At 35.6% G+C, this 19026-nt stretch overlaps 1 protein-coding gene across 3 annotated transcripts; it reads right to left on the bottom strand.

The window, feature by feature from the left end:
- Positions 1 to 210: 210 nt before the first annotated feature.
- LOC139755848 (uracil-DNA glycosylase-like) lies at positions 211 to 16672 on the bottom strand. 3 transcript variants are annotated; one of them, XM_071674464.1, is made up of 9 exons: positions 16478 to 16672; positions 12833 to 12896; positions 12301 to 12395; positions 11823 to 11930; positions 9801 to 9994; positions 8743 to 8831; positions 5828 to 6006; positions 2925 to 2991; positions 211 to 1133 (listed from the first exon to the last, which is right to left on the bottom strand). In XM_071674464.1, the coding sequence occupies exons 1-9, from the start codon at positions 16643 to 16645 to the stop codon at positions 1123 to 1125; spliced, it is 975 nt and encodes a 324-aa protein (XP_071530565.1). In that variant the 5' UTR covers positions 16646 to 16672; the 3' UTR covers positions 211 to 1122. The 3 variants fall into 3 exon arrangements, with proteins under 3 accessions (XP_071530565.1, XP_071530564.1, XP_071530566.1); XM_071674463.1 differs by having other exon boundaries at positions 211 to 2991; XM_071674465.1 differs by lacking the exon at positions 2925 to 2991.
- Positions 16673 to 19026: the final 2354 nt, after the last annotated feature.

Genomic DNA, 19026 nt, shown 5'->3' with positions numbered 1-19026 from the left:
ATGTGGGTCAGATCTTTGCTTTACAGAATGTGTGTGAGAAATACTTAAGGTAATTAGATGGATTTGTGCATGGCATTTATAGATCTGGAGAAAGCATTTGTGGAGTCTTGAGACTATATGGTGCGGGACACAAAATGCAAGAAGCAGTGTGTTTTCATCAAAGGCATGAACAGTTTAATAGTTTAACAGATAGTGGCAGAAAAACTAGGGTCAAAAGAGAGGAATTTATTTCAAACATTGACATACTGCAAGAACATTTATTTTCATACAAGCTCACCATTTTCTTTGTGAGCGAGGTAGCGTCAAGAACAGATGACTGAGCCTTTGAAGGAAAATTGCTCAATTGGCTCCTTTCTCTGTTCCTTCATTTGGAAAGTAATTCAGGAAGGGAAGATTTCCAGTCTCCCACTCGCGCCCCTTTTAGATGCCTTCTAAGACAAGCAGGGGATACGCAAGCAGTATTTTTCTCTCCCCTATTGGTGCTTTTCCTGAATTCCCTCTTTATAATACTGATATACATTTACAGTATAAGAAATCATATATGTAATATTTCTAAGTATGGAGACATCCACATAACCTGATTTGGATACTGCCTGGGTCAGCAGAATGAAAATACTACCGATTTCAAAAAAGAAATAAATCCAAACACACTGAGCATCAAAAATTGTACATGAAACTGAGGATTATCATTTAACATTAAATTACAGCAAATCATCTTAACAATACTATCATGTGAAAGTATAAAATATCAGTTTTTAAAACTTAACTAAAACACATATTTGTATCTAAGATCATGAGATGAATCAAATGCATAAAGGCATGAAACTATCTGAGATTTAAATTTGCAAAATGACAACATGGTAGCAAGTCTGCCCTAGCCAACTGGGTGTCCCTATACCTCATGAACCTGCAGGTTTGCAGTCAGGAACCCATCATCCACCCTTGCAGACAAGAACCCAGTCATAAGAATGGCACAATGCTGGATGATCAAATCCCTCAGGCAGATTTACTACTCTGCTGCATACTGCACCATACTAAAAGTTACATTGCTCTAATCTACTGTACACCACCAACAAGCATGTTTTTGTACATCCTTGACTTTCTCATGGCACTGAGGTTATATTACAGAGAGCCTGAAAGGAAAAAAATTCTCATTTTGCTTTGTCTCTAATAACTACTGTGAGAAAGTGATAACATAAAGGGATGGCTTCTAGCCCTAACTCCCACTCCTCCTAGTTGATTTCTACAATGTGCAAAAGATATGTGGGTATCAATTTTTCTCCCCTTCTGAAGGGATATAGGCTTTAAAAAAGAATTACTTTAAAGGAAAACTGAGAATTCAAATATACAGGGTAATTCAAAAAATTTTCATTTTAAGAATACAAATAAAATGGACTTCATATCAAGCAAATATCAGGATCAACAAAGCATATTAAACAATGCACTACTTTAAAAACCATTTTTCCACTTTTGGAAATTCTGGCAATTGATGATTAATGTTTTTGTTCAGGAAGATCGCATACGATATACTGTATATATCCTACTGGAATTTCTGCTCTAAAAACAGTAAATTCATCTTTAAGAATAAATTCTGCAGTACATTAAGTTTGTTACTTTCGTAAGTTTTAAATTCACCAGGATGCTTAACTTTACCTTGCCCTTTTCTGTTGAGATGTATAACTTTTTATGATTTGTTTTTCATGGTGATGTGATTCCAGTGTGTATATCATTAATGAAGGTGATCCATTTCTTTTCTTTTCAAAGGAGAGATGAATATTGTAAGTAAAATCTGACTAAATTGTACGAGTAAAAATGAAAAGCATGAAACAATCACTCTTCATCTCTTTAAAAAATCCTTGTTCAGTATTGCAAATAAATCATACGCAGAAAGCTGTAAGAAGGTAAGAAGGTTTTGCTATATAACTTCATGCAAAAACACTTGTTTAAAAAAAATGAGGCTTTATGATAATTCTATGGCATCCCTGATTAATATGCACATTGGTATTCAAAAAAATGGCATATCTAGCCTACTGAAAATAGAAATTACAGCATTAATGCATTCTTCTAATCCCTTCACAAGTATACATTTGAAAGTGTTTGACGGAACACTATGACCTACCTGCAACACTTGGGAAAAAATTTATATAACTAAGCAATTGTTTTTCTTTAAAAATTACCAAAAAGCATCTTTGCATTTTGAAACGTGAAACTTGTACATAAAATTCATTAAGGAATGATGCACAAAGCAAATAAAGAAATTTATGATGTAGAGTGCACTCCCTATGGTTTTCTATCAAAAAAAGACAAAGAACTTGCTTTGAAAAGAGAAGTCTTTAGTGAATTACCTTTACAGGAAAAAAAATGCTTGCTAGAAAACAATTACAACTGATACCTACAGAAGAAAATTTGAGAATGCCAGAAGACTATGAATCAATAAATCTTTCCACCTCTGGAAGAGACCATACAAGCTAGAAGAAAACAATTAGGCTCACTCCCTACATATAAAAATTTACAGCATCACCTTCAAATCAGCAGCGAAAATACTTTTCATGGAATATCTCTTATTTTCTAGGAAGCATTTTTAATTCAATAAACTTTGTCATCGTCATATTGGTGAAACATTAGGAATGTCAGGTGTTTTACATGAATATGGGAGAAAAGACATTTAGAATTTTGTAATTATTTTCTTCAAAAATAATGATCAAATTCAAGGCAACAGAGGCATTTATTCTTTTGCTACATTTCAGCCTCTTCTAACCAATGAGAATTTCTAAATCATTCAATCAAAAGAAAACAGAGCAATACTGAAACCTCTAACTCCACTTCAGTACACAGCATTTATATATCTGCAGGTAATTTAGACCAATCAATTGGCCTTTTTCCCTCCTTTTTAAGAAGATCATTACATTTAGAAAAGTGCTTACATCCAAAGAACCCACGATGTGCAGACAGTGGTGAAGGATGAGGTGCATTGAGTAGGTGGTGCTTTCTCTGTGAGAGTAAAACAAGAGTATGGTAATTATACAGTGAATATACAAATGAGATGGTGAACAACTGAAAAATATAAACTAAAATAGAAACATTTTTACAAGAAACCCTAGACATAAGTTACATATGACAGTATGAACTGAATGTATGTACAGTACTCAAACGATATCATTCCACTGACAATGTATTCATATACAAAAAGTCAACAGTACAGCAGCATGATAGGAACAACATGAATGAAAAAGCAAAAAGAAAGTGCTGCAGACTTGAGACCTTCTTAGACCATTACAGAAGTATCTATTGATCCAGATATCAGGGAGCAGGGTGCAGCAGTAAAGCCTTGGGGTACCGTGATGTCCCAATGGTTGTTTAATCTGTTAATAGATGAAGTGGTCAGGGAGGTGCATGCAATTGTTATGGAGAGAGGGGTGAGTATGCAGTCTGTTGGGGATGAGAGGGCCCAGGAAGTGAGTCAGATTTTGTTCGCCGATCATACAGCACTGGTGGCTGATTCAAGTGAGAAACTGCAGAAGTTGGTGACTGAGTTTGAAAAAGTGTGTGAAAGGAGAGAGTTGAGAGTAAAAAGGAATAAGAGCAAGGTTATTAAGTTCAGCAGGGTTGAGGGACAAGTTAATTGATATATAAGTTTGAGTGGAGAAAAATTGGAGGAAGTGAAGTGTTTTAGATATCTGGGAGTGGACTTAGCAGCAAATGGAACCATGGAAGTGGAAGTGAGTCATAGGGTAAGGGAGAGGGCAAAGATTCTGTGAGCAATGAAGAACATGTGGAAAGAGAGAGTGTTATGTCAAAGAGCAAAAATGGGTATGTTTGAAAGAACAGTAGTTCTAACAATACCATATGGTTGCGAGGCATGGGCTATAAATAGGGTTGTGCAGAGGAGGGTAGATGTGTTGGAAATGAAATGTTTGATGACAGGATGTGGTGCGAGGTGGTTTGAGCGAGTAAGTAATGAAAGAGTAAGAGATGTGTGGTAACAAAAAGAGTGTGGTTGAGAGAGCTGAAGAGGGTGTGTTGAAATGGTTTGGACATACATAGAGAATCTGATAGGAAAGGTTGACAAAGAGGATACATGTATCAGAGGTGGAGGAACAAGAAGCATGAGACCAAATTGGAGTTGGAAGGAAGGAGTGAAAAAGATTTTGAGAGATCAGGGCCAGAACATACAGGAGGGTGAGAATTGTGCAAGGAATAGAGTGAATTGGAACAATGTGGTATAACAGGGTTGATGTGCTGTCAATGGACTGAACCACAGCATGTGAAATGTCTAAGGTAAACCATGGAAAATTCTGTGGGGCCTGGATGTGGATAGGAAGCTGTGGTTTTGGTGCATTACACATGACAGCTAGAGACCGAGTGGGAACGAATGTGGGCTTTTTAGTCTGTTCTGGCACTACCTCGCTGACACAAGGGGTGGCGATGCTGTTTCCTGTGGGGTGGGGTGGCACCGGAATGGATGAAGGCAAGCAAGTACAAAAATGTACATGTGTATATAGTGCTGGATATACTGTGTACTGACTTTAATATGGGTCATTCAGGTCCCTTATGAATGGACCTCAACACAAGCCTGGTACATCTGTCCAACATCACCTCAGTCTGACCCAGGGGTAGGTGCTTTAATGATGTTACCCTTACATCTGCATCTATATAATTGTTTTTAATACATTCTTAGTAATGTTACCTCAGGACTGTGATGTACACACTGTTTACATACCAATAAATAGAACAACAGCTGAAAACTCTGAAGTGTCTACACTGAATATAGAGACATTTAATAAGTGTAAAATTCACCTGCTGAGATGCCTAAAGGGCACAAGTTTTCCTTACAAAAGGATGTGAATAAGGGCCAAAAACTTTAGTGCTATCGAGAAAAAGAAGCAACACCAAAGCCGACAGAAAGGAATGGTGGTACGACAAAAGTAAATATTGAAGAAAAATCATTTTGATTCCACTCTAAATCAAAGAGATACAAACAAAAAGTGATCCAAATATAAAGAAATATGCCATTCAGGGGCAATTTAGATACTTATATATATGTAGCAGCTGCTCAAAAGAGAAATAATTATAGCACACCTTCACAATACATCCAGCTTCAAGGATAAAAGATTTGTAATGTTCATTATGTAGGTTTCCAAGATAGAGTGGAGGGTGTTCAAAGTTTGTTATTGCAGGGATGAAAATAAGTGTTTTAAGCTTTGATAGAGGGATGTGAGTGGGATTCTGAATGACATGTGAGCTAAAGGTCGCCGAGTGGAACTCTCAGCATGAGATTCAACATAGTTTGGGGTAAAAGAAAGATCAGGACAAATTACATGGGCGAGAGAACAAAACACTGTGAGACACCACTGTTTGCAAGATAGGAAGAATCATTCCATCAGTAAATACTGTGATGAAATAACTGTACAGGACACTCTGTGTTTCAGAAAATAAAATAGGCAATTAAGCTACAGGAAGGAAGTTTCATAGACAAAGACCTGTTTCAGTCAAATGCTTTAGAACAGGTGAGGGTTATGACAAAAGATTTATCAAAATTCCTACGAGTGAATGTAAAAAAGAAAGGTGAAGTAAACAAATCTTGCATTAACAATGAACTGATTCTGAAGAATGGTATTTATATCGAAGATATAGATAATTTCTAGAAAATAACAATGTTTGTGAAAAGGAAAAAAGAATCATGCAATATAACAGAAAAGCAAATCAGATATATGAAATGCAATGATACCAAAAGTCAGGGAAAAGAGTACCTTAAAAATTTACTTCTTAACATAAAAAATGAATGGCACACTCAAAATTCTATGTATTAGATCAAATGCAACCTCACCTTATCAACAACACTAGCCTTCTTCTGTGCATATGATCCCCACAACAGGAACACAACACCTTTATTGCGTTCTGAGACTGTTTTTATCACACCATCAGTGAACGTCTCCCAACCTTGATCCTTGTGTGAGTTTGCCTTGTGGGCCTTTACAGTTAGGCAGGCATTGAGCAGTAAAACACCTGAGAGTGAAACAAGTGTTAAATAAACCATTTCTAAGGAGGGGCAGAAATACAAGGGCATATATAATGTATGGAACTGTGATTAATCATATCTTAAGCATAACTTTCATATTACTCTACTGCTTCATAGTATCATTTCCAATTTCACTAATGATAAAAGCTATGAATCAACACTTTTGTTAAGTGAACTGATGTGCATAAAAAGAAAAAACTAATAATTACCAGGACCACAACATTCTGCCTCTCATAAAACCCTGTACCAACCAGTTTGCCCTAAACTAACAGATAACTTCTGTTTTTGCACAAGGTTACTCTACTGGGGTCTAGTTAAAGGGAGTTATTATCGATTAATAAACTCACAGGAAAAATTTTTCCACACCAACCACTTTCTATATCATTCCAAGACTCTCCCAAAGTGATCCAAAAAACCACTCATGACTTATCACATTTTACATGGAAAATGATAAGGAAATAACATGCTCACTATAACCTTACTTGTTATCCTTTTCTGAAGGATAATGATTTAGGTATTTACTTTTAGAAAGCATGTTCAAAGCAGGTTACTTACATCTTAAAGAGAAGTGTTCACTATCTGCATCAAAAAAGAGACCTGTTCACTATCTGCATCATAAAACTGGTATAGAATACTGGAAGATTCCAATCAAGTCACCCTATGTCTTGTCTTCCATAGTAAGCATATAGTCTATGATCATTCATGGTAAATTAGTTATCTTAATTATGGTAACATCTCTGAAGCCATTCACTGGACCTTCTCCTGTTTTTCATACTTAAGTACAGTGACCAAACCTGAGAAGTATAACCCCTTCCTATTCTAAAACATGCTGTAATTTCCTTATCCATGTATTTAAATGTAATTCATATATTCACATGCAGACAGTTAGTCCTTTTTATAACTCTCTTGGGATGGACCTCTAGCAACATGTTCTCCACTTAAAGGGATCCCTGAAGCTTAATTTCTGCTAGATATTCATACTGAGGTCTCCTTTCACAGACTTCTATCCTAATAATTTTGCATTTATTCATGCTGTATTTCTATAAGACAATGATAGTGGAATAATTTAACATTCTGTGTAGGTCAATTAATAAATCAACTTTATGTTAAAGGAAAAAGAAGGAAGCATTTTCTTAAAAAAAAAAAAAAAAGTTGTGGAAGTTCACATTTCACTTAGAAACACTAAACAAGGGATGATGGTGAAAGAAATGAAGAAGGGGTGAGTAATGTTAAAGAGTCTACTGTATATAATACAATCCACTAAAATGTGAATGAAGATGATACACAGAGAGATAGAAGTTGAGTCACCATGTATCAGACCATGTTTTTCCAAGCCCCCATAAAAGTTGCTGCAAACCTCAATATTCTTTATTGCCCTTACAACCTTTGCATCATCCCTAAGCATACTCAGGTATAAGTCTAGTACTTCTGGCAAGTCATTTACAATGATCATTAGAGGCAATATTCCCTGAGCCAAGCCTTGCAGGATTTCACCGATTCCACCAATCCATCTCAAGGAGGCTTCTCTAAAGATCCAGTTCCTTTACCAAACTCCTATGAGGTGCAGCATCAACTGCTTTCAGGTAACCAAAGAACACAAAATCCACCTAAGTATCTTTTTTTATCTAAAATCCAAGAGAACTCCAAAGTGTATCCACGTCAACTCCCATTCAGGTAGCTTCTCCTTTCCATGTCCTCATCTACTTGCTTTAGGATAACCTTTTCCAAACTTTTGCTGACAATATTCATCAGAGACATCGGTCTATAGTTCAATATGATTTCCCCATCTCCTTTCTTAGACATAGGTAATACTTGCCTCTCTCACTCCTTGGCATTCCATCCTCAACCAGTTAATAAATGAAAAATATCCTGTGTGTATCAAGTGCACATGCATACTTATTCAACACACAAAAAGACACTTCATCAGGACTCTGAGTCATATGGGTCATGGCCCTTAGCCTCTTTACGTCTTTTGTAGAAGTTTCAGTGCTTTCCAAGGCCTCCTCCCCATCTCATCTCTCTAGAACTGGTTACCTTGCTTGTTATTTAACTCTAAAATCATTGAAGGTAACTATATTTCATTATCCCTGGGGACAGAGGAGAAAGAATTCAACCAAAACATTTCTGTATGTTGAAGAAGCTGACCAAAAAGGATGGGAGCATGGAACTATAAATCATACCATTCTGTATTACTTATTACCTTCAAAAAGTAGAAACAGAAGGAGGAGCAATGCAAGGATTTTCCTTGAAGGCTCAGTTCCTGATGCTACCTCACTAAGGTGGCATGGGCGAGCAAGTATGAAAAAAAAATCATGTGCTGTTACTTTATGCAAGCAGAATTATCATTCTATAAACAGCAAATCTATTCTATGTGTGGCGGTGGAGGCTCTTATATTTTAGTTCAAACATTTATGGGGAGATTTCTTTCAATTAAACTTGGCAAGACTGCTTGGCAGAGCCGAATGCATTATGATGACAACTTACAGTAACAAAGTCAGATTTTATAATTCCTAATTCAAGAGGCAGATTCAGCTAAAAGAAATTGAGCTTTTTTGCTAAAAGTCCCAATCAATTTACTCTGAAGGCAATAAGGGAGTTAATCTTCCAAGCTAATGCTGAGTATATTTGACATGATCTTTACTTAATTTAGAGGCAAAAGCAGAAAAATAAAAATTTTTCCAGCAAACTACAGATACCATATTTTCATAAAAGAGAAATCTCACCTTGTTTTGCCCAGCCATACAAGTGTCCATGTGATGGGCGCACAAATCCTGGGATATCAGACTCCAGTTCTTGGTACATATTCAAGAGACTGTGAAAGATAACATTTTCATACAACAAGTTTCTCCTTGAAGCAAAGATTACTTAAATCCTGCTGTCATCTATACTCAATTTGCTTTTGCAAATATTTGCAGGAGGATATTCATGTATATAAATTTCTTCAGACTAAGCAGGTTCATAACTACATACCTATACACATCCTAGGTGTTAAAATATGACAATGCCAATTCAGAATCTTTCCAAAGTCATCCGTTCTTTAAAGGGAGCATCTATCATATATGTTTTCCTTCAATATCCCTGGGGATAGGGGAGAAAGAATACTTCCCACGTATTCCCTGCGTGTCGTAGAAGGCGACTAAAAGGGGAGGGAGCGGAGGGCTGGAAATCCTCCCCTCTCGTTTTTTTTTTTTTTTTTTCCCAAAAGAAGGAGCAGAGAATTGGGCCAGGTGAGGGTATTCCCTCAAAGGCCCAGTCCTCTGTTCTTAACGCTACCTCGCTAATGCGGGAAATGGCGAATAGTTTAAAAAAAAAAAAATAAAAAACAAGGCGGGCAATCGAATAACTTTCTTGTACAACATAGCACATACACCTTATTTTTGCATATTCCTCTTTTCATACACCCTTCTCACACAAACACACTTCCTCATGCTATCGTTTTATCTTATCTCTTACATTATGGTATACCTATTCTATTCCTATTCCAACTCACCACAGAATCATGCTCTCCACAAGTTTATTCCATCTAAGCATTCCAACTTTAGTTTCATCTTCATCTAACTTTTCCTTTTATGATACTGTACCTGCTTTTAATTTTTAGCCCTAATGTATTCTTGAGCCTCCCCTGCTTCCATAGTTCACTTCAACTGCTTACACTCTAATAGTCATCTTCCCACTCAAGACCTAAATTTCAGTCAATACTATGGCTAACAACTATGCTCAAATGTCATTTCAATCTAAAAGATCACAAAATTTGTCAACCAACAAACAAATAGTTCTTTACCTTGGTGGTGGCTGAACACCAATCTGAACACTAAAGCACAGACCATGAGCCTGTCTTGGCCCATGGTATGGATCTTGACCTAGTATGACTACTTTGACATCCTGCAAGTCACAATGGCGAGTCCAAGAAAATACCTGGTCTTCTGGAGGGTAAATTGTTGCTTTGCTCCGTTCATGCTCCAAAAAGTTGCTTAACTGTTTGGTATAGAAAAAAAATAAAAATCATTATGGTCATACTATAACAGAAAATGCAGAATATTTCCAAACTTCTCTAACACAGAAGAGCTTACTGCGAAAGAGGGCAAAGGAGGGAAGTGATATCAGGTTTCAATGGATAGTACAAGTGCTCACTAACTGCTCTCCAAGAATTGCTATACTTCATACATTTTCTAGCACTACAGCTGTTCCTCTCAACCTTATTTTGTACTAATGCAATCCATTATAGAGCTAAGAAACTTGCATATCATCACTTTGTTTAGAAAATTTCTGTCCAGATCTTGAATTTTCTTGGAATCCAACTGATGCTGCTGCTGCATTACAAGTGCAGTCAACAACATCCTTATCTGTAGTGGAAGCTGTAAGTTTCTTTGTAATTTCTCACACACCCACAAAGCATATGCAATAGTTACTCTCAATAGCAAATTGTTTACAAAATAGAGCAAACAAAACATGCAGTGAACCATCATCTATACTTACATACACAAGCAGCAGCATCTGATATAAAGCAATCTACTTTGAATTTATAATTCTAATATTTCTTGATGGTTCTTTTGGCAACTCTACAAAGGTATCCAATAATGTGTCAATAATCTAAAACAGGCTACGAACTTCTGAAGTTCACATGAGAAAAAATATCCAATCTTTGTGCAGGTCTCAAAATTCACACACCGAAACACACTTATTACTTCAGTGATCTAAATTCTGTTTTACATCATATGCTATTTTAAGATTCTATGCATGACACCTAATTTTCCATAAACCTGGATTCAAAAGTCTCCTAGTTATTTTCTTCCTACTCAGCATCAAATACAAGGGCTGCAGTACAAGAATGCAATGTACATATATTTACTGTTGCATGGTATCTTCTGCCTACACGAATTCTTTCTAATTTTTCCATTTAATAAATTATCCTTTGTCTTCAACTACATTCCAATTTCCAATAGATATGGTGTTCAAGTGCACATATCTCACACATATCTTTTTGTTCAGTGTCCTAAAATCAAAGGTCTCAACAATATCAATATCATTGCTGAATTTTTCATACCAAATACTAACCCACCAAGTGACACTAATATCTCCAATCATGCTCTCACATGCCAATGATCCAGTATCCAGAGCCATCAATTATAAACATCCTCATCTGAAACACCTGCAGTCATAAATAATTCTGATGTGAACATATCCATCTCTTTTGCTGTCTCTTTATTCAATACTGTGCCTTACTGCTGTAATTGTATGAATCTCAATATATATATCAGTGTCAACTGTCTTAGGCATATCAAGAAAAAATTTAAAGCAAAAACACTTTACACACTATAAATATACAGCCTAAGTACACTGTCTTTATGGTGTGAGGCACGATACACAACTTTTGGAAGAAAACATTATCGTAACCTTTCACAATAGAAAGATTCTGGCAAATGAGGCATCCCAGAAACTCTTAAAGGTTTTTTGTTTTCTGGGGAAACAAAAAAGACCAATACCAGGCTACCTTTGTTATGGACAAAGGCACTAACCATCCCAATGCATAAGGAAAAGGGAAGATGAAATGAATGTAAGAATTGTAAATATATGTCTCCACAGCTTAGATGGTATGGTGGTCATTGGGATAGTAAATGATCAAGTGAGAGGAACAATGGTTCTGGAAAAAAAGAGGGTGTGCAGATCACGTTTTCCCTCTTGGTTAAATTTAACAAAAAAAATAGTGCGAAAAAGTCTCAAGAAAGCTGTAAAAACCTTAATCTTAAATGCACACATAACCTGACAAAGATGGCAAAAGTAAAAAAAAAAATCTTAAGCCTACCTTTTCAAAGTAGGGTTGTGTGAAATGGGACTTCAGGGCACGGTACCAGCTATGACCAATATTCTCGTGGAGGGCTGGGGTTTTCTTACACTGCTGTTTTATCTCTGCCTGCAATATCAATTATACCAATCTTGTATGTGTAAAAAATAAATATACACCAGGAAAACTCATTTTGTGTAGGGAGACTGGTTCCTTAACTCTGAAATAAGAGCTGTGAGGAAAAATCCATGAAAAGTCCTATCAAAGGCAGATGGACCCCGACATGGTGAAATATTTGGTCAACTGGTATCCTCAAAACAAATTCTCTATCAAGATTTACTAAATCACAGGTTATCAAAACAACTGTAAAACTCATCAAGCAATTATCCCACTCAACCCATGACATTTCAAAGCCTTAACGGTTAATACACAAACTTCACAGCAACTCAGCCAATTATCAGGTTGCTAAAAAATCATAATATTTACAACCAGCTCTTACCTTCAGTTTATTCTGCATCATGCGTTGTTTCTGCTCTGGAGTCATGCTGAAGTCACTGGTTTGATTGTTTTCACCAAAGCATTTTTTGGGAGACACTGAAAAATAGTCTATTTTATGCTTCCTTCCAGAAAAGGGATATGGGCCTTAACTGTAAATTACACTTGGAAATTTAAAGATCTAAAGGCAAAATATAGCACACTGACAATTATCTAGAATTAGAAAAACTGATGTACAAGCACTACATAGGGTATAAAATAAAATGTTCAATCTTATTATAACCAAAATCTTGTACATGAAAACACCAAGGTAACAGTACTTTTCAATTCAAAATTATTTGGTCTGTTCTATCTCTTACCCTTCTTTTCTTTACTAAGACTCTCTCAACCAAGGTAAAAGAATATTGTGTAAAATACCTGTGTAAAAGCCTCCCACATGTGATAAAGCAAGTGCTAACACTGGGTTTTCTTTAAGGTAAACATGTCATGTAATGTGCAGACCAACCAAACTACTTAATGTCTTTTTGCCAACATACCTGGAACAACATTTGCCAAGTCATTCCTGTCAAAAGCCTTTGCCTTCTTGGATACACCATCATTCTGTAAGCAAAGTACATGTTTTTCACATTAATGCTTGCTTTAGGATGTAAATCTCACATCAATTCTGGCTTATGAAAAACATCTGTGAATGATGGGAAGAAGAAAAGGGAGTACAGAGAGGATTATATGTCTCAAGAGCTGTTCGTAATTCAATAGGAATCAAGTACAGTACAGTCACTCAAATACTGCTCAATTAGAATGACTATCCACAATCGGTGTTAAACCAAAATATGCTTAATAAATCAATATCAACGGTTTTAAACACACAATTCTAATCAAGCATGTTTCTTTTACTGTTTTTTGGGCAATGGGCCATTTGGACTCCAGAGTTTTTCAAAAAAACTCACAAAGCTGCCAAGGTCAGCATGAACATGCCCAGTGCATTAATATATTTTTTCTAAAAGAGAATGATTAAAGTTCAAGGCCCTGAATTTATCATTCTCATTAATATAATGACTTAATTTCTAGCAATATAACCAGAGCAAATACTATATATTTTTCATCTAAACAGGCAGATAAATATACACACCATTTGCAAGGTACAAAATGCTCTAGAATTACATAATTCTCATTCTTTTCCTTATGTAAATGAGCATAAAACTGATTCAGCATTACATTCTGGAAAACACAGGAGATGATCAAAAGGATATTTATCTACTAAACTTTACACTTTTTAAAACATCATGTTCAATTATCAAAGTAAGGAGAGGGGATACATAACGGTGTATAACAACTGCAATATAATTCCTTGGTAATGGGGTTTACAAAATAAATCATCTCAAGTCATGATTTATGATGTCACTGACCTCCTTGGTATGAAATTTCTCTATCTACAACACATAGGACACAGAGAATTAAACAAAGTTCAAGCCTTATGAATGCAATCTTAGGAGACAAGAAACTGACAATAAATTTCATCTATTAAAAACAAATCTAACTAATGTTCCTTGCCATACTTGCAAAATAAATGAAGGAAATTCCTATTTCTCCTTGAGCTGCTCTGCCCAACCTGGAAGACAGATCTTTACTAATACTGAATATACAACACTACAACAGCTGTAGTGCATGAGTTGGAGCATCTTGAATACAATAATGTGATAGCAGTGAGGGTTACGTTCACCTTGGAAAAAGGTACGGTCAATCAGCGTAAAAATAGGTAATACACAAAAATTATGAAAAAAGTAAATAAAATTTCACCTAATCTCTTCTAATACTCACTATGACAGCAGAAATACAACAACATCAAATTCATATGCAGTTAGGGATCACATAACAAATCACTGTCTTGCCTGTTTGTTGACATCTGGTGCCAATTTCATGTTATTTAATCTTGGGTGTGAATGGGGTATGTTTAGACTATGCTTTTGAATATCACAACAGGTTAGGCACAGTTTTCATTGCTTCTGCTGATCTACAATATATATATATATATATATATATATATATATAAATTTTTTTTTTTTTTTTTTTTTTTTTTTATACTTTGTCGCTGTCTCCCGCGTTTGCGAGGTAGCGCAAGGAAACAGACGAAAGAAATGGCCCAACCCCCCCCCCCGTACACATGTACATACACACGTCCACACACGCAAACATACCTACACAGCTTTCCATGGTTTACCCCAGACGCTTCACATGCGTTAATTATGTTGAGTTAATTATGGTAAATATATATATATATATATATATATATATATATATATATATATATATATATATATATATATATATTTATATATATAAATATATATATATATATGTATATATATATATATATATATATATTTTTTTAAATTTTTTTTTTTTTTTTTTTTTTTATACTTTGTCGCTGTCTCCCGCGTTTGCGAGGTAGCGCAAGGAAACAGACGAAAGAAATGGCCCAACCCCCCCCCCATACACATGTACATACACACGTCCACACACGCAAATTTACATACCTACACAGCTTTCCATGGTTTACCCCAGACGCTTCACATGCCTTGATTCACTCCACTGACAGCACGTCAACCCCTGTATACCACATCGCTCCAATTCACTCTATTCCTTGCCCTCCTTTCACCCTCCTGCATGTTCAGGCCCCGATCACACAAAATCTTTTTCACTCCATCTTTCCACCTCCAATTTGGTCTCCCTCTTCTCCTCGTTCCCTCCACCTCCGACACATATATCCTCTTGGTCAATCTTTCCTCACTCATTCTCTCCATGTGCCCAAACCATTTCAAAACACCCTCTTCTGCTCTCTCAACCACGCTCTTTTTATTTCCACACATCTCTCTTACCCTTACGTTACTTACTCGATCAAACCACCTCACACCACACATTGTCCTCAAACATCTCATTTCCAGCACATCCATCCTCCTGCGCACAACTCTATCCATAGCCCACGCCTCGCAACCATACAACATTGTTGGAACCACTATTCCTTCAAACATACCCATTTTTGCTTTCCGAGATAATGTTCTCGACTTCCACACATTTTTCAAGGCTCCCAAAATTTTCGCCCCCTCCCCCACCCTATGATCCACTTCCGCTTCCATGGTTCCATCCGCTGACAGATCCACTCCCAGATATCTAAATATCTAAATATATATATATATATATATATATATATATATATATATATATATATATATATATATATATTTTTACCATAATTAACTCAACATTTTTCATGATATACCACTATCACTTTATTCAATATCATACGACATATATCACTGATGCGTAAAACCATGTGCCTTAACTGATATTTTATTCTCTAAACACTATACATTGCAGAACAAAATCAGTCAATACCCAAAGCCAACTATGAACTAAATTGCAGTGATAAACTATACTTAAGTGCATTACATACGTTTACATTAACCTCATATTTTCCCTGATATATACAACCTCATAATCTTACTGAATAATGATTAATAAAATATAATCCTCCACATTGCTTTATGCAGGTATATCTGTAATCAAAGCTAGTTTTAATCTGGAGCTGAACTGATAACATAACTTGTTACTGTATTTCTGAAACACTAAACTAGCATTGAGGACAAAATCACACAATATCCAAAGATAATAGCAATACACAGCTCAAGTAGACTTTTACCTAATAATGCTTAAAATAATTTTTCCTGACATACTCTTCTTTAAATTTGGAACTTTATCATTAAACAACAAAATCAATTAAGATCCTGGCCAGTTCAGGAGGTGTCCTTAAAGTTGTTACCAAAATGTAAGATAGGGTATTTTTACAGTTTACGCCCCACAGAAATTGTCTCATGGACGCACTTATATATAACACTTAATTTACATATGCCACAGGTTAAACATGTAGCTCACTAAAAAATCCTTGTGGGGCAGAAAGTGGAAAATGACCTCTAGCAAGTGTTCCTGCCAAAGCCTGTCTTTTCCATCTTCACATTAACAAATTTCAGCTCAAGCGACTTACTCTACTGAGAACTCAGAACACCATCTACTACCAAGTGGTTATAAAGAGGTTATGATAAAATAATCATATACAGATAATTATAAATCATTTTTCCGTGCCGCCCAAATGAACTGATCTTGCCCTGAATACAATAGAATTTTACCTCAATATCTGTGTTCGTTCGCTTACTGACAACCAAAAAGTCCTTGATGGTTTTCTGGGTCGCCATCGTTCTACAGCACGCTAAATCAGGAAGCCAAAAGATCTCTTTAATGTTAAAACACAAAAGACTCGGGACATTTAAAGCAAATCGCGCCCGCGGAAGATTCATGTGTGTTTAGGCGGGGAGAAGGTTGACTCAGGCGCTCAACTCACCTATTCGAGTCCTTAATGTATTATCTGGCAACGTTACCACTAACGTTAGTAGTTTAATATTTTACCACTAGATGTCACTATTCAATTTACTAACAAAGTATTACTCAGAGTATGAAAATTAATCAAAAAGTAATATTTCAATTATTGCAGGTCCTTTAGTGAGATTAAGAAGGAGTGTTGTGATATGGAGTACCGTAGTAACAGTACCACCAAACAACAGGTACTTACATCTAAGTATTTCATGATATCCATGATTATGATGTATCAGTGTATGGTTACGTAGGATGTGAGTATTCAGCATTTAATCGTGAGATACAGAGTGAAATATTCGTCTGGAGTGGCATTAGTTACAGCATGCAGAATACTGCTAGGACGCAAGTAATTTTCCATATTTTCTGTTGGTTAATGTCTAGTCCTGTTGATTGCCTCGATGAAGCTAAATATCAATGAAGACTTAATGCTTGGGAAAGAAATCTACTGATATGGTATCTAATGAACTTCAAGCAATGGAAAAAGAAGCCTTTTTCCGCAGGCATCATTTTCCACCTATAAAGGCTTCTCAGAAAAGCTTTTTTTTATGGTAACAGCAAAAATGTATGTTTATCACTGAAAATTCTACTATGATAAGAATCAATCATAGTCTCTGCATCTGTTTTCGGCATATTTTGCTGTATTTTTATGAGGACTTTACTGTAAAAAAGATAGCTTAATCAGCTTTATAGCCAGTTCACTCTTATTAGTCCCAACATTGAATCCCATAGAACTTCTAAAATGAAGGCTCACTAAAATAACTAGTTTCCAATTTTCGTCACTCATCTATACATAAGAATAATATGTTAAGACCGTAACATCTCTTGTAACATAAACTTTCAAGAAAAAAATGCTAAAATGTCCCATACATCTTATTATATTCTTGAAGGTACAATATCATCAACTATCTGCGATTGTTTAACGCCTAGTTAGTATTTCTTTCTCCTTTTACTGTTCAATTCTAAGTTCTTTATTATTATTCATTATTTTTTTCTTGTAGCAAGAAACAACATAAGCTGTACTTACGTGAAGGTGTTTAAAAAGAAAAAACTCAACCAAGAATGGAAACTACTCAACCTCAAGACCAGACAGTGAAAGTTCCCTCTGGTGGCGAGTGGATGACTCGTGTTTGTCAACACGGAGGTTTTAATTAAAGGGAATGAGTTCTTTCTATTTAAAGACTCGTGTTTTTAATTAAATCTCTGCGTGTTGACATTTTGGTAAACGAGTCATCCGCGTGCCTCAGCAGTACTTCAAATGCTAGTTTCTGAATACATTTTACATTTTGTGCATTTATTCATAGATGAAATCATTATTTTTTGTTTGAAAAAGTAAACTTTATAGGTCACCTAACCGCAAAATTTCTTATATATAAAGTAGTTATTTTTCAATAACAACTATTTCTCCCACTGGATGTATCCTTTATAGGGTAAATATTAGTGCACCTGATTGATTATGGAAACTTTTGTCGTCAGCCGTTACTATAACCAGATAAGGAAACGTAAATGCTCAAATCCGTGGGATCTAAAAGTGAGAACGTCTTTAACCTCTGTTTGTTTATGTTTATGCATTTCATACAAAATACAAAAATATCTTTTTTTATGTAATGATAAAGATTTAGGAAAAAAATAACAAAGAAATTTTTAATTATGAATAAAAAATTATAACGGGAAAAATAAGATTAAATTCAATAGATTAACTAGACTACCTCAGTTACATATATTAGTTTTGCATCTGAAATGTAAACTAATTTCTCTACTAGCACATTTTTCTTTCAAATGAAAATTTGCACTGCCTGATCTTTATACTTTTGATATGATATTTGTTTCTTTGGGCTATAGATGTTTTGAAATAGGATGGTTTGTGCACTGTTATACAAAGTTCTTGCAGGCCTAGCTATTTTTCTCGTAAGTCGATACCATTTACCCCCAATAACCAGCTTTAATCAGTTCTGGATATTTCTGTATTGTACATTCTATGAATAATTGTTAACACAATCATGGGTGCGTGACTTAGGACAGAAGTGGCGCCATTCCCTATTTATCGGGGAGTGCACGAGCGCCACACTCCTGTGGGTTTATTTTCATAGTCCTGTGACGCATAGGCTGCTTCTGAGGACGTCGACCCTTCCCCTGCCAGTCTTTACCACATCTAATAGAAAATAGAAAAGAAGTTAACACGGCAAAAAAAAGTAGATACCCATGTACTTTCAAAATCAAACAAAAGATGTTTTATACTGATTTAGTATTACACGGGATTCATTACTAAAATCACATTCACACCCGCTATGATACAATATATTTTTGT

This window comes from Panulirus ornatus, chromosome 20 (genome assembly GCF_036320965.1).
Source record: "Panulirus ornatus isolate Po-2019 chromosome 20, ASM3632096v1, whole genome shotgun sequence".
In the NCBI taxonomy this organism is placed as follows: Eukaryota; Metazoa; Arthropoda; class Malacostraca; order Decapoda; family Palinuridae; genus Panulirus; species Panulirus ornatus.
This window is presented reverse-complemented; position numbering and strand designations above follow the sequence as displayed.

Excerpts from the sequence above, each read along its gene's own strand:
- LOC139755848 (XM_071674463.1), bottom strand. The coding sequence starts at position 16,645 with ATGAATCTTCCGCGGGCGCGATTTGCTTTAAATGTCCCGAGTCTTTTG. Across the intron at positions 9,995-11,822 it reads CACAACCCTACTTTGAAAAG|TTAAGCAACTTTTTGGAGCA; the intron begins GTAGGCTTAAGA and ends TATACCAAACAG. Across the intron at positions 8,832-9,800 it reads GGTGTTCAGCCACCACCAAG|TCTCTTGAATATGTACCAAG; the intron begins GTAAAGAACTAT and ends TATCTTTCACAG.